Source organism: Pelobates fuscus, chromosome 5, assembly GCF_036172605.1.
Source record: "Pelobates fuscus isolate aPelFus1 chromosome 5, aPelFus1.pri, whole genome shotgun sequence".
In the NCBI taxonomy this organism is placed as follows: domain Eukaryota; kingdom Metazoa; phylum Chordata; class Amphibia; order Anura; family Pelobatidae; genus Pelobates; species Pelobates fuscus.
Window position 1 is genome coordinate 337481774 of NC_086321.1, and position 25935 is coordinate 337507708.

The 25935-nt window shown below is 40.5% G+C and overlaps 1 protein-coding gene across 1 annotated transcript in view; it reads right to left on the reverse strand.

Moving 5' to 3' along the window:
* LOC134611655 (arf-GAP with SH3 domain, ANK repeat and PH domain-containing protein 2-like) overlaps window positions 1–21241 on the reverse strand; it is a 173827-nt gene extending 152586 nt beyond the window's left edge. Inside the window, exon 1 of the mRNA XM_063455760.1 lies at window positions 20730–21241. Coding sequence (XP_063311830.1) covers window positions 20730–20855 — 126 coding nt within the window. The 5' untranslated portion in view covers window positions 20856–21241. The remainder of the gene's footprint in view (window positions 1–20729) is intronic.
* Between the last annotated feature and the right edge of the window lie 4694 nt (window positions 21242–25935).

Below are 25935 nucleotides of genomic sequence, written 5' to 3' on the forward strand. Positions count from 1 at the left end.
CCTGTAATATATACCCAGTCTGTCCCTCTCCCATTCAACCCGCCCTATATATTGTCACATCAATTCTTACAATAGAGATCCAGGATCTTGTGTTCTCATGAAGGAACATTTTAGCAACTGTGATCGTGTCTAAACCAAATTAATATGCCATCAGTGGCATTTCTTGCGGCTATAATTATGGAACAAGGAAAGGAGTTGATATATAGGAGCCATATGGCAATGCAGAGAACTGCTGTTATGCAAAATATATGGTTTATAAAGAATATGGAATAAAACTCTTTGCTTATAGTCAGCTCAAGTACTAAGTATTAAAAGTATTAAAGTAGTTGCATTTCTCTCCCAGTGTCATCATCACCCCTTTATCCCAGTTTTTGTAAAGGGTACTTGTCATGGTACCTACAACTTATGTTCTTTGTAAAGAAATGTAATCTATACAATGCACAGTCAGATTTAATAGCAAATTTATAGATTAGGAGAATGCGCTAGAAGATCTACGAATGGGAGTATGCACTGCGGTTGCTATGGTAACTCCCTAGACGATGCTGCTGGCACTCAGGAGTTGGGATGCAACAAAGCCAAACTGTCAGCATCACAGATTGCCAAAGCAGAGCTAATCAAATAAGACTGCAGGAGGAAAGACAGCAGACAAGAGGATGGTGTTACAGAAGGGTAACACCTACAAAGCTGGAGATAAGGTAAGGTGACTATATCTTGAAATTTTACATTGAATGTATTATGTATCTCTGTCATGTATTATGTACTCAATGCACTTGGAGCCGATTTAAAGGGAACCTGTACACCCAAAATTAACAGTTGTTATTTCGGGACTATTGCTTCTCTTATCCACCGCCTTTCGGATTTAAAAAAATGTAAATTAAAGAATGATTACTCACCTCCTCTCCAGTCCTAGGACTTCTCCAGCAAGGTCAGCATCCAAGTGGACATCACCCGTGTGATGATCTCTAATCGGAGGTATGCAAGTGCGGCCAGCTCTCCCTATTTAAATGCTGCTATCAGACAATCACTAGAGGTAGATTTAACCCTACAATGTAAACGTGGCACAGTCTAAAACACTGTATTGCTGTACACTGCTGGGTTCTGCACTGCAGTGGACCACTGCACTGATATGGAGAGGTCTGGGTTCCCTTAATGTTCCTTTAAAATTAGCATGATCAAAAAAAATACTGTCTGATCAGAATAGTTTTAATTCAAGACAAGATTGGCCACTTGCCATGACTCTGCCATTCTTCGAAGGCCCACAACAGGGCAAAAAACCTGACTGTGAAACCAAGTTGAGCATTCGGCCAACAGGGGGCAATGTTCCGCTCGTCTGACTGTGATATGGGCTCAATGCACCATACCCTTTCTTAGTGGCATGTGTTCAGTGCTATTGAAACTCCTGTCCCATGGCCCAACACCCCTTCTCTTTTCTCAGAGGTTCCCCTGGCTCATTGGTAGCGTTTGTTCGTGAGGTCAATCCAAACAAACCTACTGAACAGCGCTCTCCTGGCTTGCCGCGAACAGAAGCAAGCTTTCGCATAGTTTTACAGTTGTTCGCGCCTCGGAGTACCAGACACTCAACGACCAAGTCCCGCTGCCTGCTTTTGTGCCACACAGAGAGAGTACTTCAATTCTTGCAGTTTCTTTGACTTTAATGAGCCAGGGGTTGGTCGGTGTTCGGTGCTTTATAATCCCTAATGGTAGGAGGATAAGAGAACCAAAGTTTAAACAACTTCACGAACTGAGGAGGCGAATGGCTCTTGGGAAGGCAAAATAGGGGTTTTGTCACGAGTATGCACTCATATTTCATATAGATCGTCTAACTTCATGGGTGTATAAACTAGGGTGGTGGGGAAGTGGATGGGAGGCAATCGGAAAATCTGGTGCAGAATTTAAGATGATACATGGGTCTGGGTTTATCAAAAAAAAAAAAAAAAACACCAACCCAGATTTTCTATGGTCCCTACACCGATGCATAGCTTGATGTTTTATATCATATGCAATTATGTGCTCACACCTTTATGGCATTAAAGGGACACTCCACTGTCCAAATAAAAAAAAAAAAAACATGTTTTTAAATCATTGTTTAGTAGATAGACCCCCAATGAAAGCATGAATGCATTACATTTTTTCATTGGGTGTATATAAGAAAATAGCTCGCAAAAAAACTTCAGTTATCTTGTCGGCAGCCTTTGCACACCCTTCCCTTCTTCACCCGCCCAGACCAATCACAGATTCCCCAATGCAGCTCAATGAGTAGTCTTTCCGAAACAAGTGCTGGGCAATTGCTGCCTTCTGAGTTTAGCTCCATTGAGCTACCCATTAAGTAACCAGGAAGTACAGGACCAGTTTAATTGACAGCTAGGGGATGTAACAAAGTCAATTTTTATTAATAATAATAATAATAATAATAATAATAATAATAAAAGGTAAGACGCCATTTGAGTAGACTTTCTTACGGATTGAGAGTTAGATCTCTCAATGACCAGTACATTTTTGGGGGATTATTTTGCTTATTCAAACAGAGTTTAAATGGATAAGTAGTTCAGTCAAACTGGCTCAAGCTCTGTCCAGAGCTAGAGGAGAAATGTGAGGGAATGCCGTCAAGGGCAAGCTGCACCCACAAGTTGTATGAAGGATGGACCACAAAGGTAAAGGTAAATTTTAGGTAAAATTACTGTTTTGATGTCACATTCATGAGACAGTCTTAAAGCAACATTGAACAGGCAGACAGGGTGCAGGGCACTCTGCATCATTAACCTTCAATAACAATGATACCAACGACCCCCATGCAGTTATTTGTGACATAGGTATCTCCAGCTGTTAAGATTAGAGTGGAATAGACAATAGAATAGCTGAAGACTAAAGTAATTAAGTGCTGCAGAATGACTGGATAAGGGCGCAGCACTATGTAAGGTTTTGGCCTCCAAATATGACTGCTTCTACTCTATCTTAGAACTTCCGGATAACTTATTCCACCTGAAGACACGGATTATAATTTACAAGTAATGTCTTAAAGTAACACTATAGTCACCAAGACCACTTCATCTTAATTAAGTGGTCTGGGTTCAGTGGTCCTCATGTTTTAGGCCTACAAAGATTGAATTGGATAAACAAGCTTGTTGAAAAAGAGGACACATGTAACTCCCAATGTGGAATAAAACAACTGTCCAAGACACCTGTACGCAATATCAATATACGCAGGACAGACAAAAACAAGTGAATCTCGAAACAGAACTTTAATACTCGGCACAAATGGTTGATCTGGGTTCAATGATGTTGAACAGAAGAATATTTTATCAGTGTTATCTGGATGGAATAGGGATGCAAACACTACTTTTACAAAATAAAAACGATTGACAAGTGCTATACATTAAATGATAGGCGCTGGTAGTGTAATGAATGGCATGGGACCAAAAACTTTGTTGTGCAAGTGATCTGTGATGATTAATTTGTTGACAACTTACTGTGCGTGTTCCCTTTAGTAGTCACTGATGGGGTCAAAAAGATGTTATAGACGATACGCATAAAGAAATGACAAGATAAGCACTTGTTTTTTTTGGAAGAAAATGTTGCACGTCTCACGCTTGCTCAAAATAAATTCCCTGTTTGTTGCCACAAAAATGTAATAAAATAATTATTGCCGGTAACCTATAATTACAGCTATGATTGTTTCTTTTAGTCCATTTTCAAAAAAAACAAAGTACTGAACAGTGCCTGATTTATGTAGCAATCAATTTCCAGTCTGGAGACAGAACTATTGTTACATGGAGGCCATTTGTCTTTGACCAAAGGTTAATGTACACTAGGAGGTGTAGAGTGCTCTGGATTCTGTTCTTTTGTTGAGCTTTTTGTATTATTATTATTATTATTATTATAGAGGCATGTTCTGGTTGACAAGACAGTGTTTCTTATTGATTAATACATTAAACTATGGCTTTTGCTACACAAACGGTTGTATATCTATTGTTGTCCTTCATAACTCAATCTTGGAAGTCAACAAAGCACATGTTATGGTTGTAAAAACTCAGGCTCAGATTAACCTGCGTGTAACTGCGGACATATATATCTTTCTATGCCACTCTTGTTAAACTTGATATTAGTCATAAGAAAACTTAGAAGATATAGATTTTATTGAGTGCTTCTTATTAGACTGCTTATTCTTGTAGAAGGTTTTCTGGGCACATTCTTTGCAATGGCGTATATATACACACACCTCCCAACATGGACAAAGAGGGACACTTATTTTAGAGGTGTAGGTGGGGGTGGGTTGTTCCAATAAATTATGGTTGACCAACTTTTAACAATTCATGTCCTTTAGAACAAGAACAATGCATCTTAGTTACACAGACGGATTTCTAAACACGTTCATTGTAGTTTAAAGACAAATAACTCACATATTAAAATTCGGGGAATTCCTGACACAGTCGGACCATCAGAATTACCATAATACTGAAGGAGGCACACGGCAACAATCCTGCCACACACACAAGCTAAAAAGCTGGAATTTGACAGCCATTTCCGCATCAACAAGGCCAAAAGGGCACCTGCATCGGCTTCAAGAGATGTCATAGTCCGATGCCACTCAATGACAGACAAACGTTGCATACTAGCAGCGGTGAGAGACAAGACACCTTCGAAGCCTCACAACTCACTTTTTACCAAGATATCACGAGGAGCACCCTGCTCTGGAGAAAATCCTTGAGCAAAGTAACGGAACAACTGCGGAAAGGAAAAGTAGAGCACAGATGGCTGTTACCAAGAACACTGGTTGTCATCAGCGGAACAGAGGTCCTAAAACTCACTTCACTCTCGGAGGCCCCTGCACTTCTCCAAAAAGTAGGACTTACACAGAATTCCTCAACACCGCGAACAACACCAGCCCCCCACTCATGGGACCCAGAGAGAACTGTTCCATTCTTCCCCATGGGCAACAAGAGACAGGAGGCAGGGACCTGAATACCACATAAAATGTCTACCACTAATTTCCATGCCCTGCTGTTCTCCTACTATCTAAACTCACTCTAAAGATCTCTCTACACTCCAAGTTTATTAATGTCTCCCCCTACATAGACCGTGACGTGACCCCCCCCCCCCCCCCCGCGACCCTCTCAGGTTAAGGGTTGAAACTACTCACCATTCCACGTATAACATACCCGACATACAACCTACACTAAGGCACCGACAAACACCAGGCCCACACCGAGGCATACACGCCAACCCAAACCGCAATGAGCGATAAAACTAACCACTTATGCCCTCCAACCACTCCAGAGACCCTACTACCACCTATGCACTCGACCTATTTCACTACACCCAAATCACCCTATGGGCACCAACACCATAGACACACTCGACTCACAGAAAAAAAAAAAAAAAGAAAAAGTGCATACACAATTCTACTAAGCTCTCCCTGACTACATGGACACACGCGAGCCCCTACGACTGTTTACCTGAAAGACAAATACAATATGCTTGTTACCTACTCGTTCCTATCGATATTCACATGTAAAACGTATTGATAATCTTTGTACTATGTTACTGACAATGCCTTTCTTTAATTTGCCTAAGCTAATAAGGCAACACAAGTATGTTTTGTTACAAACTAAATGCACGGAAAATAAAGAATTAAAAAAACATTTAAAAAAATAAAGACAAATAACTAGGAGTTTTAGGTCTGTGTAGCTCTGGTATAAAATTCAGAAAACCCAACAATCTGGAGCTCCTGGAAAAGAGGGACATTAGGACAGATAATAGGAACAGAAGGATTTTGGCCTAAATTGGAAGCTGTCCTTCCTATATAGGGACAGTGTGGAGGTGTGTTTATAGAAGGTGTGTACGTACCAATATATAGCTTCAATGTCAAAAGACTTCACTAATTCACTGGATAACTTTGTGGTGCATTCGACACTTTTTAAGACTCTTCCACTACATAGAATGCCTTAAAAAGCAAACAAAAAAAAAAAACCTACTTGTGACATCACAATATGATCTTCTGACTGTCGTTCAGCGTCTCCACGCTCTGCAAGGAGACACTGAATTTTCCTTATAGAGATGCATTAATTCATTGCATTTCTAGGAGGAGGTGCTGATTGGCCAAAACTGCATTTGACCCCGCCCTCATCCCACCTCCTTGCAGATTTCAGTCACTCCAATGCCCTATGGAAAAGCATTGGATTGGCTACAAATTGTAAATTCTGAAGAGGTCACCAAGGGGGCGGATTGGGGGAAGCCAGCGCCAGCAGGCCCTTTCTAAGGGGGGCAAGCCACCTAAATGGTGGTTTTAACATTGTAGGGTCAGGAATATATGTTTGTGTCCCTGATCCCATAGTGTTCCTTTAAGGTGAAAGCAGCAAGGTGAACTGTGAGTAGAACTCACCTGAAAGGTCTGCCATGGCATTGCATACCTCCCAATAATTGGAAGAATGGAATAAGGATGTGGTGGGCAGGGTCTCGAAGAGGCATCACCAGTGATGCAACCTGCATCACTAGCGACGCTCATAATGGGCTTGCCGGACAGGCCTGTCCACTGACAAGTTGTCTGTCTGGCCCTTAGCTTTCAGGACCATGCAGGGAGCGCTGCTGGATTGCTTCCTGCATGGTCCCAGTGCCCACTACAAAACCTGTGCACATCTAATGAGGTGCTTGCTCTGTGCTTACCGGGTACAGTTCCTTGGGAATAGGACCCCAAAATTGATACTGTTCTGTTGAAATCAGGACTGTTGAGAGGTCTGACATTGACAAATGGACTTGCATTTTAATCACTCTTGCAGTGCTACCGAAATAAAAACAAAACAAACTGGGGGGGCGGAGCCAGCAGCGGAGCTGCATGGACGCAAAATCAGACAGCTCCGGCTGACTTACTAAAATCTCGCCTAAATCAAAGCCCATACACCCCATCCGCACACCTAACAACCGGCAACAAGCACAGAAGATACACCCGCACCGATTAATGCCCTTCTTCCTCCACAAAAACGCGCCGAGGCGGAGACGCAGGCACGGGGCCTACACCACGCGTGAGACCCCGGACTGGGGGACCCTCCTAAGCGGCACATACGACAGCTGGGACGAAGCTTACCTGCCCGGCTCACCACCGGAACCCGAACCGGTAGCTCAGATGCCAGCCATGGGCCGACGCTCTCAGAAACAACACCCCCCGGCTGCTCACCAAGACATAGGAGCCCTGCTCCAGAAACAAGCGCCGCCAAAGATGGCGCCCACGGTAAGCACCCAGGTCGACACACAGGCCGATGCACCCGAACAACGGGACCAACTGGAGAGGGGCAAAACACTCCCCACACCTCAAATGCCCACAGACACTGCAGAGGACACCAGTCCCACAACCAAACACGACCTGAAAATTCTGCTTCAAGACTTCCACAAGGTACTAGCAGCTGAACTAGCAATATTGAGAGCTGACATGCAAAACACGACTGACAGAGTGAGGGCCACTGAAGAGGACATAGTGGACATCAAAGCTGACCTCTCCCAGGTACATACAGAGGTGCAACAGCTTACCAAATCCCACCAAGCACTAGCCCTGCAGCTCACCTCACTAGAGGACAAACACAGACGCAACAACGTAAAAATCCGTGGCATACCAGCCACTATCTCACCCGACGAATTGCCTCATTATGTGAGACGGTTGTTGGCAAGCATCCTACCTCAGGCCGTTGCAAAGAAGGTAGCAATGGACGGAGTGTATAGAATCTCAGCCCCGTCCAGGGCCTCACAAAATACAGACCGAGACGTCATACTGCGCTGCACTACATCCCAGGACAGGGGTCGCATCATGGCCGCGCTAAAGGGCAAAACGCCACTGCCATTCGAAGAAGCACAACTGACCTTTTACCAAGATCTGACAAGATCGACCCTACAATGGCGCAAAACCCTAGCACCGCTCACCACACAACTGAGAGCAGCTGGCGTACAGTACCGATGGGGAGCTCCAGGAACTCTCATGGTGTCCCACCAAGGACAAACTCACACCCTCACCTCTCTCTCCGAGGCACCACCACTCCTCACAGTCCTGGGACTACAGACACCATCTTCCGCTCCAACGAGACCCACCTCTACAAAGTTCGGGGATCCCGCCACAACCAGACCATTCACCCCAAGAGCGGCAAACGAAAATCAACCCACGACCTGACGGTCGGGAGGGCCATATCGACACGGACTGACACCTGAAACTTACCGTGGCAGCTACTGCCCCAGTTATCAATACCTATGATGTATACACATATGATGTTAATGTTTGTTTACTTGTTACTTTACCAACACCTCATAAACCAAGCCAGGAGCCCATCACACAAGCTCCTTTAGCACTAGTAGTAACACTACCAGGCGAGATACCCCTCCCCCCCCCCGCTACCCCCCATAGGTTAGGGGTACTAATCGAACCAAGTGCATACACAAGTGGGAACACACGGATCCATCAGGGTACTAACCCCCTAGACTAACAGGGCTTACTAAACCCCTTAATCACTTGGCCCCTATTCCCCTCAGTGACAAACCTACAGTAAACTGAATACCTACCTACCAACACTGAGCCTTACCTCTCGAACATCTACCTACCCTCTTGTAACACCCCACAACGCACAACTCTCAGTACACAACTTGTTGAAACCTCTTCCTAATGTACGTTGTATAACCCTGTTTAATATAAAAATGTAAAGCCATTTTCTCACGTCATAAGACAAACTAAAGTACAAAACTACTAATTGCATTTTGACATAATTGAAGCCAATGTTGTATTTCTATGGCACGAAAAATAAAGAATTTAAAAAAAAAAAAAAAAAAAAAACCAAACTGATATTTAACTGTAAATTGAGAATTGCAATATTGTGCAGGCAACAATTTTGGTTTTAGATTTAAACTGGGATTGTAATCCTGTTACCCTTATAAAGAAAATAAAAAGTCACCAGGACAACTACAGCTCATTGAATTTGTTCTGCTGAGTAGAATCATTCCCTTCAGGCTTTTTGCTGTAAACACTGTCTTTTCAGAGAAAATGCAGTGTTTACATTACAGCCTAGTGATAACTTCACTGGTCACTCCTCGGATGGCTGTTAGAGATCCTTCCTGGGTCATGACTGCCTAAAATGCATCCAAACATTCAGTGTCTCCTCCCTCTGCATGCAGACACTGAACTTTCCTCATAGAGATTCATTGATTCAATTCATCTCTATGAGGAGATGCTGATTGGCCAGGGCTGTGTTTTACTTGCACTGGCTCTGCTTCTGATCTGCCTCTTTGACAGTCTCAGCCAATCCTATGGGAAAGCACTGTGATTGGATCAGGCTACCACTTCTCTGATATTGGGAGACAGCAGACAGTTTCACAGGCAAACCGGGGCAGAGGTAGCAGCTGCAGACTTGTATATGTATATATATGTCAGACACAAATAAATTTACTCAATGTATAACACCGTTCATTGACACATCCCCATTTTGGAACCGATATTCCGCAATCCCACATTCTACATTCAGAGTCTTGCTACTCTGGTATTTCAAAGACATATGGTTATATCAGCAAGCTTAGCTGATAAGTGATTTTTTTGACTTCATTAAAAAAAAAAAAAAAATAATATGACTACACAGCCAGCTAAGATACATTTTCAAGAGGTCAAGTGTTCCAGTGTCACAGACCAAACCTCCTGATTATTATACATCTATGTATGCATATAAAAATAAAAAAAATTGAATTATTTTTTTTTCCCCCCAATGTAAAATGCCAGAGCATATGATACCTTAAGGAATTTCTGTAGCATACAATACATGCCAATATCTAACACTACTCGAGTGTTAGGAGTACCACAATCAGAAATTGTCCTATTTTTGCTAATCCAGATTTGGCTGGTAACATCTTCTGACCAACATTCTATCGCAGGCATAGGCAACCTTCGGCACTCCAGATGTTTTGGACTACACCTCCAATGATGCATTGCAAGCATTATGGGTGTAAGAGCACTAAGGGGGATGTAGTCTACAACATCTGGAGTGCTGAAGGTTGCCTACGCCTGTTCTATCGCATGATAGAAGGCAGCAAAGACGTCTAGCCTGCAGCTAGTGCATGCCATCAGGAAGATGCAGCAAACTCTGATCACTGTGCACGAAGACTGTATTTGGCATTACAGGCCCCAAAGCTGCAGTGTTGTCAGTTACAATAACATCTCTTGAATAGCTCAAGCCTGAATGCCATGCTAATTTGATGGATATTATTCATTATAGGGATGTTCACCTCTATGATTGAAGTAAATGTTAAAATTGCATGCAGCTGTTTCATACTCATTGCTGTGAGCAGACACTGGACAGCGGATCAGGTTAATAACTGCTTAAAGCCACAGTGTGTGCCCCATCCAATTGGCAGAAGAAGTAATAGGGGCTATATGGTAATATAGCATATAGTAACGGTTAATTGCTATTGAAGTCATAGACAGACCGTATCTACATTTAGACACGGTTCTCTGCATCAATGATATGTAAACATAAGCCGTAATGCACAGTAGCTGCATACCTTCCACGGAAACATGGTGACATTTTGATCGGGAAATATTGACATAGCACGTATCTATAGTACATGCCACTTCATCATCTGATTAAATGCATATATGTTTTAAAGGAACAGTATGGTGTAAGGAATACAAACATTTATTCCCAATGCTATAGTGTTCTACTAATTAGATGTTCTTCCCCTACCCGCATGTTCATGGCTCCCTGGCCAAGATAATCAACATTGATGATCCGAGCTAATCCAATGCTTCACGATATGGAAGCATTGGGAGGCTAGTGTGCATGTACGGCAAATCTTCGTTCTGCACCCATCAGCATCTCCTCAGAGACATATTGCATCAATGAATCTCTAAGGGGAGCATTCAGTGGTTGCTGAACGTATAATCTGCAATGACTGCAGGATCTTATCCAGGAAGTCCCTCTAGTGGCTGTCTGAGTGACAGCCACCAGAGGTGGACTTGGGCAGCAATGCAGGGACAGAACTACTACATTAGGCTGTATTGGTTCTGGTAACTATGTTCTCCCTTTATCATTTGCGACTAAAAGAAACAAAAAAAAAAAAAAGATTGCTAATTTTAACTTATATACATGCTTATTTTCAGAGGGGATACATTAAAAAAAAGTTTCTACTTTTGGGGTAAAAATGTAGTGTTTGCAAAAACAAAACAAAAAAAATTATATATATATATATATATATATATATATATTTTTTTTTTTTTTTTATTACAACATTTGTTTTATGTCTTTACATTTTTAATTGGAAATAAGAAAGAGAGAAGACATCCATAATCCGAGAAAACAATCCTCCATTTGTATAGTAACACAACTTGGGTAACATAAATAACATTGCTATTGAAAAGACAGTGTTTCCTTAAGTCATGAGAACTAGTTCAGCCAACGGTCATCGTCAGATATGTGGCGTAATTTATTTTATTTTATTTTTTTCAGAAAGGTTTTGTAATGATGGCGGCATGAATGTATGATAGGGGGGCATGAAAAGGGGTGGAATGTGGAAATTACTGAAACATTTCGATCTCCTGCCTCCTGGAACTGTCCCCAGCCAGCATTAGATGTGCTTTCTCTGTGCCAAGGGCACTAGGATCATGCATAGAGCACTTCAGTAGCACTTTGTGTTCTGTGTGGCGAGTAGAGCCATCCGGGAGGCTGTCAGGCACCCTGGTGTGCAGTCATACTCTTTGTGTTGTTGAGAGAGGCAAGTTGCGCCGCTGACGGTTCATCCAATATCCTATATATGTCATTCATCCAATATATGTCATGAAGTTGCAAAACTAATTTTAAAAGAACAACAGGGCTATTCACAAAAGCGAGAATTTAAGACCAAAGCAGTCAATCTGGAAACATGGCCGACTTGGATCATTTCTAGAGTTCAGCTAAGTTTGAAAATCACTTTGAATTCACTCTGATTCCCAGTAGTTCTCAATTTAATTAATTAATTACCCTCTCGGTATATTTACCCAAGAAACAAGGAAAACAGTGGTTTTGGTCTCATATTACTCTGTAAGGCCTGAGTTTTCATGTTAACGTTTACAGGATTATTTACTAAAGTGTAGTTTGTCAGAAATTAAAAGTGAATTTAACATTTCAGGACAAAAATAGTTGAACTAAAAATGTAGGTGACATTTTTTTCCCCGCCTCAGCGGTCTGTGGTCTAAGATCTGAAATTAATATTAAATTAACAACAATTCCAGCTATAGTAAATAAGTTTGATTGCATTCTTTTAAACATCGCCTCAATAAGTCTAGCTTATTTATGAGAAAAATATGCAAAAAAATATATAAATTACAAAAATCACATGTTTTATGAAACAATAGTTGCACATACAGAAGCCTGTCATGTTTATCTATCCATCACAAGCATGTCTTTACCAGAATGACACAACTTTCCGCTCATGCAAAAGAAACTTGATAAAACAGAAAAAAAACTTGCAAAACAATTTCACTGACCCTAGTTACAAGTATAATGTATATACTGAATAATATCACCATATGTTAAACCCATGAGCGGCAATTTTACCATGGCTTAGGCATTGGTGTCATTCTTCAGTGTAAATGAGCTTTTACGTTTTAAATATTGAAAATAAGCAATGTTTATACTTGCATAAAACAAAAAAAACAAAAAAAATATATATATATATATATATATATATATATATATATATATGTATAATAATAATGTTGCATTTCATACACCTCCCCCCCACCCCACCCACTTTCCCCAACAGTTCCAAATTCAGGGTTCTGTCCCACAAACCCGATCTAGTTCTCTCGTGTACCACATCCACAGACCTGTCCTCAGAAATCACAGCGCAAGTCGCATCATGGCCAAGCCCCCCCGGGTTAAACCTTATACCTCCCAATAACTGCACATCAGATCGGCTAATGCAAATAGAAATATAGACAAGTTAGGAGGTTTTTTGTATTTTTTTATTTAATAGATAAGGATACTAAAACGGAAATATGGTAGAACACTTTGATAGTACACTTACTATGAATTGGTTTGCAATTAAGTATGAGAGCAGCTTTGGATATTATGAAAGTTAAGTGTATGCACTAAATCTACACAAGAAATTTAAAATAATGTTAAAGTTAATAATTGGGAGAATGTTTTTTTTTTCTTCTTTAGACACGTTTATAATTAATGATTGGATTTTGCACTGAATCTACATATGAAACTTAGTTTTAAGAATGTGTGATAAGATTTTATGTTTGGATATATTTTTATTTTTTTATTTTCAATCTTAAAATAGAAATTAGGATTAAATTGTAGACGGAGCCTTTGGTATAATATGGTATTCAATAGTTATTGAATAAGACAGATGGCATGTTTATAAGCTAGAGTTGAAACTTTATACTGAGACTGCATAAGATACTTAAATACAAAATAAGAAGTGAGACATAGTATGTAGATAAAAGCTTTAATTGGTAATTGAGAGATGATGTACATGTCTTTAAATTTCTAGCTTAGGGAACATACACTGAAAAAGATCTAACAAAATGAAACGATTTGTAACTGTATATATTTGATAGATACAGTATTAATAAGTATATACTGCTCTTCATCGTTTTCAATAACAAATTAGTCAGAAATTGGAATTAAAAGGTCTGAATTTTATAACCAGTTGATACAATTCTAACAGGTAACAACTCCCTCTCCCCCTTACCTTTTCAGACCTAGAGCGAGTAGTTAAATAAATAAAGAGACTTGTAAGTCTCTATCTTATCTTCTCTGCCGGTTGGGTTGTCTTCCCCCATAGGGTACACAAGAAGGTACCCAGACCTTGGATCACATCCGGTTATCCAAGAGAATGTCGAGTATTTTTTGGGTAATGATTAAGATAAATGTTATTGTATGCATAAAGTATGTCCGAATGATATGGGTTAAACTCATAAGCAGTTTAATATCTAAAACGATATATGATTAGATTAATTTCCATAAATGCGCAAGGCTTAAACTCTCACGTTAAAAGAGGCTTTCTATATGATGTAATGACCAGAGAGAATGTTAAAGTGGGATTTATTCAGGAGACTCATTGGTTAGCAAGTAACAAACGTTTATGGCACTTTAAAAAATTTCCAACAATCTATAATGCATCCCAACAAAAGAAAAAAAAAAGCGGAGTATCTATTATTTTTTCTAAGGATACAGTATTTGAGTGTCAATATCAAAATGCAGATTTGGAAGGTAGATTTATAATCTTGGTTGGCCTGTTAAATGGGGTGATGTATACACTTGTAAATGTATACTTACTAATAAACACCCGATCAGGTTATTAACTCAGATCTTGAGATTAATTGAACAAGTGAAAAAAGGGAAAGTAGTAGTAGCGGGGGATTTCAACTGTATACTTGACCCCATTATGGATAAACAGCTGGGTATAAATCAAAAAATTAACCAAAATTTAGCAAAGCAGGCTAAAGAAATGAACAAATTAGTGAATAAATTTGATTTAATTGATTGCTGGAGATTGTTGCATCCCAATGAGAAAAACTATCCTCACAGATCTTTCCCCGACGGCTCAGCGGCAAGAATTGATTTGATTCTTGGAAATATAAATTTTTCGAAATCTCTAATCTCAGTTAATATAATAGAGAATACGTGGTCTGACCATGATTTAATATTAGTCGAAGTTGCAGAAGGAATAAAAAAAAATTCCACCATTATGGAGACTAGACGATAGCCTCTTAGAAATAAAGTCAAATATCGATCATATGACCAACTTGATTGATTTATTTTTTAAAGAGAATTCAACAGATGAGATCACTAAAGAATGCCTTTGGTGTACATTTAAAACAGTGATAAGAGGGTATTGGATTAAGTTTGCAAGTCAACATAAAACAAAAAGAGAGGTTAAATTATCAGATATGTATATTGAATAGTATAATTTATCAACTTTGAATAAAAGTAATTTTTCTAGAGAAAGATTAGAAAAGATTAAGATCTGCGAAACAAATATAAATAAGCTAATTGAGGCTAGAATTCAACGAAATTTAAAAAAAATTGAAAGAAAAATTTTATTATAAAAACAACTCTCATAGTCGACTCTATGTTAACAAATTGACTAAAAACAACATTTGGAAAGAAAAATTTATAAGATAATAGTAGGAGGTGAGAATATTACAAAACCTGAAGATATAGCCAAGACATTTAGGAAATTCTATGGCAAACTATATAATTTAAACTTAAATCCCCCAATAACAGCCATGGAAAGATATTTATCAAAGATAAAAATGCCGAAAATCTCAATTGATCAGAAAAGGAATTTAAATAAGCCATTTACAACAGAAGAATTAGAATGGGCAATTAACAATTTAGTAAAACAAAAAGCTCCGGGTCCTGACGGATATACTAATCAATTTTATAAAAACTTTAAATTTCAAATTATTCCAGTGTTAACAGATACATTTAACGAAATATCAAAAGTAGGCCATGCTTCAGCAGATTTTCTAAGAGCACATATTAATCCTATATTAAAACCGGGCAAATCCCCGACAGAATTATCAAATTATCGTCCAATATCATTAATAAACGCTGATGTTAAACTTTATTCAGCAATTTTGGCAAATAGACTCCAAGCAGTATTGCCAGAAATTATACACAAGGATCAGATAGGTTTTGTAGCAGGGAGACATTCCAATAACAACACTAGAAGAATGATAGAGATAATGGACTGGGCCCAAACAACTGGTGTGCCCCTGCTGACCCTGTCGATTGATGCCGAAAAGGCTTTCGACAGGGTCAGCTGGAATTTTCTAAAACAAACCATGTTAAAAATGGGTTTTGAATGTTGGTTTACAGGGGCAGTGGAGGCTCTGTACTCGGAGCCGTCAGCTAGAATTGTAGGTAGGGACTTAAGATCTGAATGGTTAAAAATTCTTAACGGCACGAGACAGGGCTGTCCACTCTCACCGCTTTTATACGTAATTTCAGTGGAACCCTTGGCATGCACAATTAGACAAAGTATAGGTATAAAAGGGATTTCTATCCCAAATGAACAACTTAAAATCTGTCTATATGCAGACGATGTTATATTGACTATTACAGAACCAGAACACTCGCTACCACTGTTAATGCAGGAGATAACATTATATGGCGAGGTCTCCAACTTCAAAATTAATATTAATAAAACATTAGCCTTAACTATAAACATAGGGAAATCACAGTTACAAACGTTAAGACAAAGTTATTCATTCAACTGGTCAATTACACAACTTCCATATTTAGGCATTTTGTTAACATCTGAAGTTGCTTGTTTAACGGAAATTAATTTTTTAAATCAACTAAAAGAAATGAATAGAATGCTTAGGGAATGGAGGTTTCATGAAATATCATGGTGGGGCAGAATTAATACGATTAGGGCTTATATAGTCCCAAAATGGATCTATCTGTTCCGCATGATCCCTCTTAAGATCGCACTACACTGGTTAAATTTAATACAGAGAAGTTTTACAGACTTTATATGGAGGGGCAAGAAACCCAGAATCAACTCAATAACATTAGCGAATAAAGCCTATCGGGGAGGTCTGGGATACCCATTAAGAATAAATACTTATCAAGCTATTATGATGTCACATGCCTTAAATCTACAAGCTGCAGATTGTAAAGAACAAGCGTGGTATAAATTAGAACTATATAGAGAGGAGTTGTCTAACCTAGAAACATTACTCTGGGCAAATATTGGTAAAAGGGTTACCATACCAGAATTTAAATCCAAGATTATTTCTCATACAATAAATGAATGGTATACTATAAAAACAAAATTGGGAATAGTTGATTTAATCCCAGATACTATATCTCTGAAAATGGTGGAAAATATTATGGATAATATAAGTCTGGAAAACTGGTATGATGGCTCTGATATCTGTATTAAAGATATATATGACAATGATCATTTGGAAGACTACCCCACCCTAAAGACAAGACTAGCCTTACCACCTAGAGAATTTTTTAATTACTTACGTATTAAGAGTTTCCTAAAGATGCACCTTATAAAATATAATGGGGATAAAGGAAATCTACTTAGAAAGATTCTATCTGTAGAAACTATGAAAAGGAAATATTCCCTAATACTTGATTTGTTAAATTCTATAAAGCAACCTAACATCCCCACAGCTTTTAAAAAAAATGGGAAAGAGATCTTGACATCGAAGTTGACTTGAATTCGTGGTGCCTTGCATTTCAAAAAATTAAAAAACATCTCCATTGCTTAAATATACTGGAAAACTTTATTAAAGTCAGCTATAGATGGTATATGGTTCCAAGGAGATTAAATAAGATATGTCAAACTAATCCTCCTAATTGCTGGAGATGCTTTAACTTAGACGGCTCCATGTTACACATACGGTGGAGCTGCCATAGAATCCAACCATTATGGGACCTTACATATAAAATAATAGCTAAGATAAATAATATTTATCTAAACTTCTCACCAGAAACAGCTTTTTTACAAAAACAAGCTAGATAAAAAAAAAAATGAAATACTAGTTATACATTGTCTTATGGCTACAAAGCTCCTGATTGCAAGATCGGAAAAAAACAGATATTCCAAATATGCATCATTTAAAGGGCCAAATTCTGACTCAATTAGAGATGGAAAAAGGAATAATCTGGCTTAATGCTAATAAAAAAAAACTCAATAAGAGAGATATATAATACCCTTATAGTAGATATAAACCACATAGAAAGCTAAAAAAATAAAAAAAAAAAAAAAAATAAAGTACTAATAATTTAAGAACGAAGAGATAACCCATTCTATGTTTCAATGGATGTTGACGTTTGTGTGAATGTAGATTAATCATAGATAAGATGAACAATGTATACAAAATAAAGAACGCCTATATTGTTGCTATGATTTTGGTATGAATATTTTTATGTTTGATTCTAAACAGAATCATTGTTTTACTGTATGTATAGACAAGTTAGATGGCATCAGGAACCTTAAAGCACACCTACAGGCCCCCCAACTATCCCGATCTGAGCAGGACAGTGCTTGTTTTAGAGTCCTGTCCAGCTGTTCCAATTTAGTTTCCTGGTGTGTCATAACCAGTGGGAGCACATTATTAGACATTCTCGTTTTGTCCTAAGGACAATGCAGCAGCACTCACTGCATGGTCTTCTACATTGAAGACAGGCCTGGAGGAGGTGTCTTCCTAGCATGCTTCATGCCAGGCCCGCCACCTTTTCTCCAGCATCCCAGTCTCCTACTTCCTACCTTAAATTCACAGAAAGTAAACCCTCAACCCTCTGGGCAGTATCTTAGCTGTTCCTATATCTGCACTCTTCTGGACAGCAATCTCAGATGTCCCACCTGGAATCTGTTGAAGCCTCTCCCCCAAGCCACAGCCCCAAGTGCTCCTATCACAACCGGGACTACTACAGTCTTCACTATCCACATCCTTTCTAGCTTCTCTTTCAGTCCATGTTCTTTCTTCTTCCTGGTGTTATAGTCACTGGGTATTGCCAGACCCACCTTCACTGCAGTCTTCTGGTCCTGGTCTACCACCACAATGTCAGGTTGGTTGGCCAGTAACTGCTTAGTATAAAATCAATTTGTGGAGCAGCAGCAAGGCAATAGGTCCACAGCTTGAAAGTGACGTTCTCAGTCAATAATCTAACAGACGTTCCTGCTTAGCTACTTTGGGCTCTCCTGAGTCAAAAGTGTCAGGGAGCAAGGACCAGTGGACCCCAGCTAAGAAGTCGAACTAGTTTTACTATTTTCACTAATTACAATAGGAATGAGCTCTAATTGTTAAAATGATTCAAGTGTTCCCTTTAAAGCAGTAACATACTTTAGCCAGCAGCCAACATTTTATTATTATTATTATTGGTATTCCCCTTAACAAAACAGGGCATCAAAACACAATTACCGTATACATGATACCTTTGTTTTGTAAAGCACAAAGATTGTATGTGACCACGCCACACAAGGAATGGCTTAGCAACATAGCAAACTATCTGATCATTCTGATAGAATCCGAAATTCTGGCGCACACCGTAAAATGAGTAGGCACAAATGTGCTTGATAATTGGAGAGAAAACCGCCGCACCACTTTTTATACATCTCCTACATTGTGTCAAAGGAGAGTTCAACTGCAGCCATTTGTATCCTATTATCACTTAATACACACCTAAAAGAAAAAAAAATATATAAAGCCTAAAATTAGCCACAGCCACTGGCCTAATTAGGTACCAAATACCATCTCACTGCTGATGATCTAATAATAAAAGGTTTAGATTTTACAAGATTTCCAAATATATAACCTACTGTTAGAGGTGTCAAACTCAAATCACAAGAACACCTCCAATAAATGCTAAAACAGACTGGTACCATGCAAAATTATTTTAGCCCACGGGTTGACATTTATTTTACCCATCAGTATATAACAGGCTTATATTCACCCTCAATGAATGAATTCCGAAATATTTAGAGTTGTAAAAACAAACCATTTAGAAATTATTAAGACTGGATTAACCCTTCAGTGTCAAAAGATCTCACTGCTTTGTGATAGCATACAGACCTCCCTGATGGGGGGGAAAAAAAACTGTTTACATGTTTATTAAATGTGCTCTTTGTCATCTCATTACATTCACACATTTGTATTATTTTGAGCTCAATTGCATTTTGCTAACAGGTGACACTATGCGTCAAATTTAATTATATATGCATAAAAATGCACTCTAATTAGTTCTGTTATTTTAAAACAGACAGTGCTAGGCTAAATTTAGGGAACTTCTGTTTATTTCCTTATTTTTGACACAGTCCCCAGCAATTTAAACATTAGTGATACAATCTTGTGTTGGTTTAATAGAGTGAGCAGATTGTGAACAAACAGTAAATTCTTAAATGAAAGAGGGGCTGGTAATATAATTTTAACCCTGCATCAACGCAATGTATATTTTCTGAACACACTAGTCTTTTTGTTCACTGGGTGTCAGCTAAATACACTTTAAAAAAAATGTATTATACAGGTGCCCCAGCAATTACTATAATGGATCACCAGGGACCAGACTTTTAACCCACAGAGAGACAATCTAAAATTCCAGTGAAGGCAAATGATTAATCTTCTAGCAAAGCACCATTCATAACATCTACAAAACTCTTAGCAGTTGCAGAGCAAAACAAGGAGTTACCCAACAGATGAGTCAAGATACAACATAGAACTCACTGGTCAACAAAAAGGAGTAACATATACAAAATGTTAACAGCACACTTCCCCCTTAAAAAACAAGTATTGTACCCTGCCCAAGTCTTAGATATTTCAATTTAAAATAGCCAATCGAGAGAGTGTCAGTTTTTGTAAAGTACCATCCATCACTCAATCCCAAAACCAAACCGCTTCAATAGGGTCCTCAGTGCCCCTGTATACATTTACCATATCTCATCAGACACAGATTCACCATTAAGGCACAAATATACTACATGCTGATATGGTCAAATCCCAATTAACCCCTACCCGTGGGAACTGATTTAAGGGGAAGGGTGGGCAATGTGTTTGATCCAGCGCTAGAAGGGTTAAGTCACAGCACTATTACACTGCATTCAGAGCAGGTGACTTGGAACCTAAACTCCATTTAGAATGTCCCTAACGTTCTATTATTTTTGTCTAGGGAAGCCCATATTTTATGTTAGGGCAACCCTGCAGGAAGTCTGCTTTACAAGCGTTGTTGATTAAAGGGACAGTATACTGGCACCACACTTACCTCTTCTATGGTGCACACTGTGTTTCTGCAGTTTACCATCTTGGTTGTAAACGAGGACGTGGTTGGGGAGCTGTGATCCTCCAGGGTCTCTGAGATAAACTCACTGACACTGATGAGCTCAGGCATGTTCCTGGGGAATTTGGGGTGCCCAGCAGGGATATGGGCACTCTGTGTATGTGCTGTAAGAGTCTGTGTCACAGTGTTGTTTTGTATTGTATTGTGTTGTTGTTGTTGTGCTAGGTTAGTTAGAAGGTGTGCTGCTTGCAGTTTAGAGTATGTCACAAGATGTGCGTGTGGCTAAATATTTACAATAGCCATAAAATATCCCAGTGAGTGAAGTTGTTGGCTATTATGGTGCAGTGTTTGCAGAATTTGTGTATGTGTGAGCCTTGTGACATCCAGCGAGGCTCTGTGTGTCTGGTTTGTTTATCCCAGGCTGAGTATATAGGTGAAGATCAGCTGGGTGATAGCTTGGCTCTTTTGCTGCAGCCTCCTTCTCTGTGCAACTGAACGAAAAGGGGAACTGACTTGATCTGCGCATGTGTCAGCTGCACGAGGGGGATAATTGAGAGGGGGTAGATGCTGAAGAAGAGACAGAAAAACGTTTGGTTTTGAGAGGAGAATTGATGAGGGTGTAGGAAGGAATATGGCTTGGAAGGAGAGAGAGCTGGCTTTTATGAATTAGGATAGATGGCTAATATTGCAACAGACAAATAAGGTGTGTAGTCCTAACAGGAGAGAGAAGGGTGTATTTTAAAGAGAAACAGATTTTTTTTTTTTTTTAAATGTATTGTTTTGTTTTTTTCATGGTTGTAGCAGTTTAATGTATTCCTTGTAGTTATGAAAGGGGATTAGCCATTTCTGCATGGCAGGTTTTGATAACCTTTACTTTAAGAGTGCTCCCCACGGCAAAAAAAAATTAAAATAAATTAAAACGAGAAAATAAACCGCAACCTGGGTTTTGTGGTGTCATGCATAGTAATGGGCATCCTTTCTTAGCAGTACTGAATGCCTAGGTCTGGGGTGCCTGAAAGGTAGAACTACAACTCCCATGATGCTTTGCATAGCTTTAGAATGACAAAGCGCCATGGAAGCTGTAGTTTTAAAACATCAGGAGATCTACCATTTGGGCACCCCTGGCCTAGATGGTACATAGAATATAGACAAAATATCACGTATTTACAGCTTATTGTAGTGGTTACGATGTAAGGAGTGCCCTGGTACCCCTCTTTCCCTTACTGTAAGCAGTCAAACTGTTTTTGAACAATTTTATGTCTTACCTAGGGTCCTCTGGTGCCTCTACTACTCATGCGGGGGACCATAAATTCCTAAGCAGGGAATTCAGTTAGCTGATTGGCTGAGAACGTCAGCTGACTACTTGCGCATGCTGTAGTGATTTAGCTGTTCAGCGTGTTTCTTTAATAATGTTTTGATTTACAATATAACAAGCTCTGTTTAACTCTGTTCACGGATTGCAGGCGGACAGTCTTCATTGTCCTTCATGTTGTTGATATATACCAAAATTCTGATAGAGGAAAGACATTGGCCATTGCATGTAGCTACACGCAGGTTGATAGTCTTATGCACACTGATATTTGGCACACTTGTTTTTCAGATGCCTACTTTTTCCCATTTAATTGTGCATAACACTGTAACCTTACTTTATTGTGTGAAAGCATGTCTAAATGTAATGAGTTAATGCAGAAATCTACAGTGCAGTAATGAAGCAACATCAAGCATAATTGATCATGTTGCGTACAAACGGACTACTTTCCGTGCTTGTAAGAGGGAAAAAAAACACAACTGGAAAATTGACACAGCACTAAGAGGGGATGACACGCTGGAGTCTGGTGTCTTGAAAAAAATGGATTTCCTTGGCATGTTACATATAGCTAATTTATATCAAGTCGTGCCAGCATTCCCCATCTATTGTCAACTAAAATAAAAAAAAATGCTCATTTCAGCCTTATTGTGTGGACTCAAATTACTCTATTATAGAGAAAGAAAGGCCTAATTACATTTCACATCCAACTGCACTCATGAACAACCCCGTCATTGATTTGTCACTACAGACAAGAGGAGATACAATATGTATTTCTTCTCTCCTCTGAAAACGTGGAGGCCCACAGTTTACACACTAGTTGGGAGAACTTGGGTCAAGGTAATCTAAGGGCAAAACAGCCACATAAAAAACAAAATTCACAAACCAACTCAGCCTAGTTTTAGATATTCTTTTCTTCTTTGGGTTTTTGAACAATGCTTATTGTCTAAAATCTTTAATGGAACGTTCCAGAACAGCTTAATCGAAATTAAAGGGACACTCCAGGCAAATAACAATTTCATTGAAATTAAGTTCTCGTGATGCCAGAAAGTTCCTGGCACTCTCTTACGTTAAGGGGTTAAACTGTTCACAAACAATTAAATCCCAAAGTCCGCTCTGCATTGCCATTTCTCTCTGTCCCGCCCACATCCACTTTCAGAAATTCTTCTAAAGGAAGTCTCAGCAGGATAACTGCTAGTTTGCTTAGACCGGTCAGTTGGGGGTCTAAGCCAATCAGGAGCTCCTCATTCATTATTATTATTTTATTATTTATATAGCGCCAGCAAATTCCGTAGCGCTGTACAATGGGTTTACTAACAGACACGTAATTGTAACCAGACAAGTGAACGCTCAGGAACAGAGGGGTTGAGGGCCCTGCTCAATTCATAAAAATGGTTTGAAAAAGACTTCCTTTACATGACTGCAGACCACTTACATTCCCGTTGCCCCCCAATAACTACAAGACACCTGAGTATTGGATAAGGGCAACGGCCACAGCTTTATTATTCCAACATATCAACTCAGCCAGCTTTTATCACCACCTGTCGGCTGTTGGGGTGACTACCCAACAGACAGATATACCGGATAATTCCAAGCGTCCGTACAGTCTGCCTTCTGCCATCAGCCCTGGCAGCTGCGACTCCCCAAAGCCTTGTCTTGCATTACTTGCACTGGCCAGGATCTCCGCCATAGCTGTGACAAAAAGAAAATAGAAACAACAACACCGCAAAACACAGAACCACATACATAATCATCCTGAAGGGAGGGAGGGAGGGAAGGGAAAAACCTGTTCCAGCCTTCTTTCTAGGAATGGTGAGTACCCTCCCCTTGCACACATACTTATACGGTCCCATTTTGGCACAATTGTATCCCATAAGTCCACACCCCTTACTGTGTGTCAGCAGTCATGCCTCCCCTTCCTTACAGTCCAGGGGATCCCTTGACTGCAGACCACTTACATTCCCGTTGCCCCCCAATAACGACAAGACACCTGAGTATTGGATAAGGGCAACGGCCACAGCTTTATTATTCCAACATATCAACTCAGCCAGCTTTTATCACCACCTGTCGGCTGTTGGGGTGACTACCCAACAGACAGATATACCGGATAATTCCAAGAGTCCGTACAGTCTGCCTTCTGCCATCAGCCCTGGCAGCTGCGACTCCCCAAAGCCTTGTCTTGCATTACTTGCGCTGGCCAGGACCTCCACCACCGCGGTGCCGACCCTGATCTCCATTTGTCGGCATCGCGCCCCCCGCAGACAGCGCCGTTTCAATCCCACCTTGGATACCCACGTTAAGTATATCCAGCCCAATCGGATTCAGATGAACCCCATCAGCCCTCATTAAACTCCGGGTGTCCCCTTCCAACTCCGTGTGTCGAACCGACACACCGCCAAGGCATCGAACAAACCTCGAAATCGCAACATTAAACTTCCGCCTAGCCCTCTCCAACCCTTTTGCATGCGGCAAGACTTGCCAGCACGGATGGGGGGCAATCTCTGACCACACCAAACAACACTCTGCAAATAATGTCATGCACCGAGCCAAGTCCCGCCATACATCGTGTATTAAATCCACCGTCCTTACCCTCCCTAGGTCATTACCCCCTGCATGGATTACAATGACCACCGACCCAGACACAAACCTGCTGAGAGAAACGCACTCCGGGTAGATTTGGCACCTTGACAGACCCCGGATACCCCTCCAATGAACCCTTGCTAACTCGGCTGGGATCCCCAAATTTCGACCATAGGAACATGACTCTGCCCGTCGAGCAGCCCAATAGATGAAAGAGTGTCCTACAATCCAAACATACCTGGAAGAACACCCTAAAACAGAGGACAAGTTACAGTAAATGAGGCCGCACGTACAGCTGATACCTACGAGATGACCATCTACCCAAGCGCTGCACCTGCGACCCCGAATATCCCAAAACACTAGCCTGTGGCTGCTCCGATCCTAAATGAATGAGGAGAGAAACCGGTTGGATACCGACCACAATACTGCAACGCCTCACCCAGCATCGATGCGAACTGAAAACGCGTCCACGGAGACCCATCCGCATGAACCAGCACAGCCACAGACGACGGCCGAATAGCCAGATACTGACCAAACAGCCGCACTGGGCACAATATCCCACCAGTACGCCCCACTCGCAACCAAATGCCTCTTGCTGACTGATCCGTCTTAGACCTACGGATATGCAAGTCCACAAAAATATCAGACCAGCGGACATCCGACAGCAGTAAAGGGGGAATCGCCCGCCGGGAAGGGGCCACCAGCTCCCCCACCCTAAGTGCGCCAAAGAAGCAAAAGGAGAATGCCACCTGAAACAGCAGACACTCACCTGGTGATACACAGACGGCCCGAAGAGCCGCCAACAATTGACCCAGCAAGTCGAAGGAGATCGGCCAACGTCTGTCCGGACCTCTCGGACTCCTCCAACCTCGCATAACCCTCTGTAAGCAAAACTCTCTGGTGATGTCCCTCCATCCAAGAAACCGAAAAACGCATTGTCTGCCGCCGAACAAGACCTACCATTAGCGAGTAACGCATCCAGATACCTTAAAGTGATCTCCACCCGGGCCGCCTCAGATGAAAGCCGCACTGACCCATCCACCAAAGCCAACCAACCAACCCATACCGACCTGTGTGCCTTCTAAGTAGGGACTCACAAGGAGTCCGACACCAAGGACATCAAGCCTCCAAAATTAGGTCCCATAAGTAGGAAGGGCAGCGAAGACCCTCACGATCCGCCTCTGGAGCCGACTCCCGAAACCAACCGTCGCCAACGACAGGCGTAGACAGAAAGCATGCCCCTTAGGTAGTACGCGACAAGCGAAAGCTAGATGACCAAGCAACACCTGTAACGTTCTGAGCTGG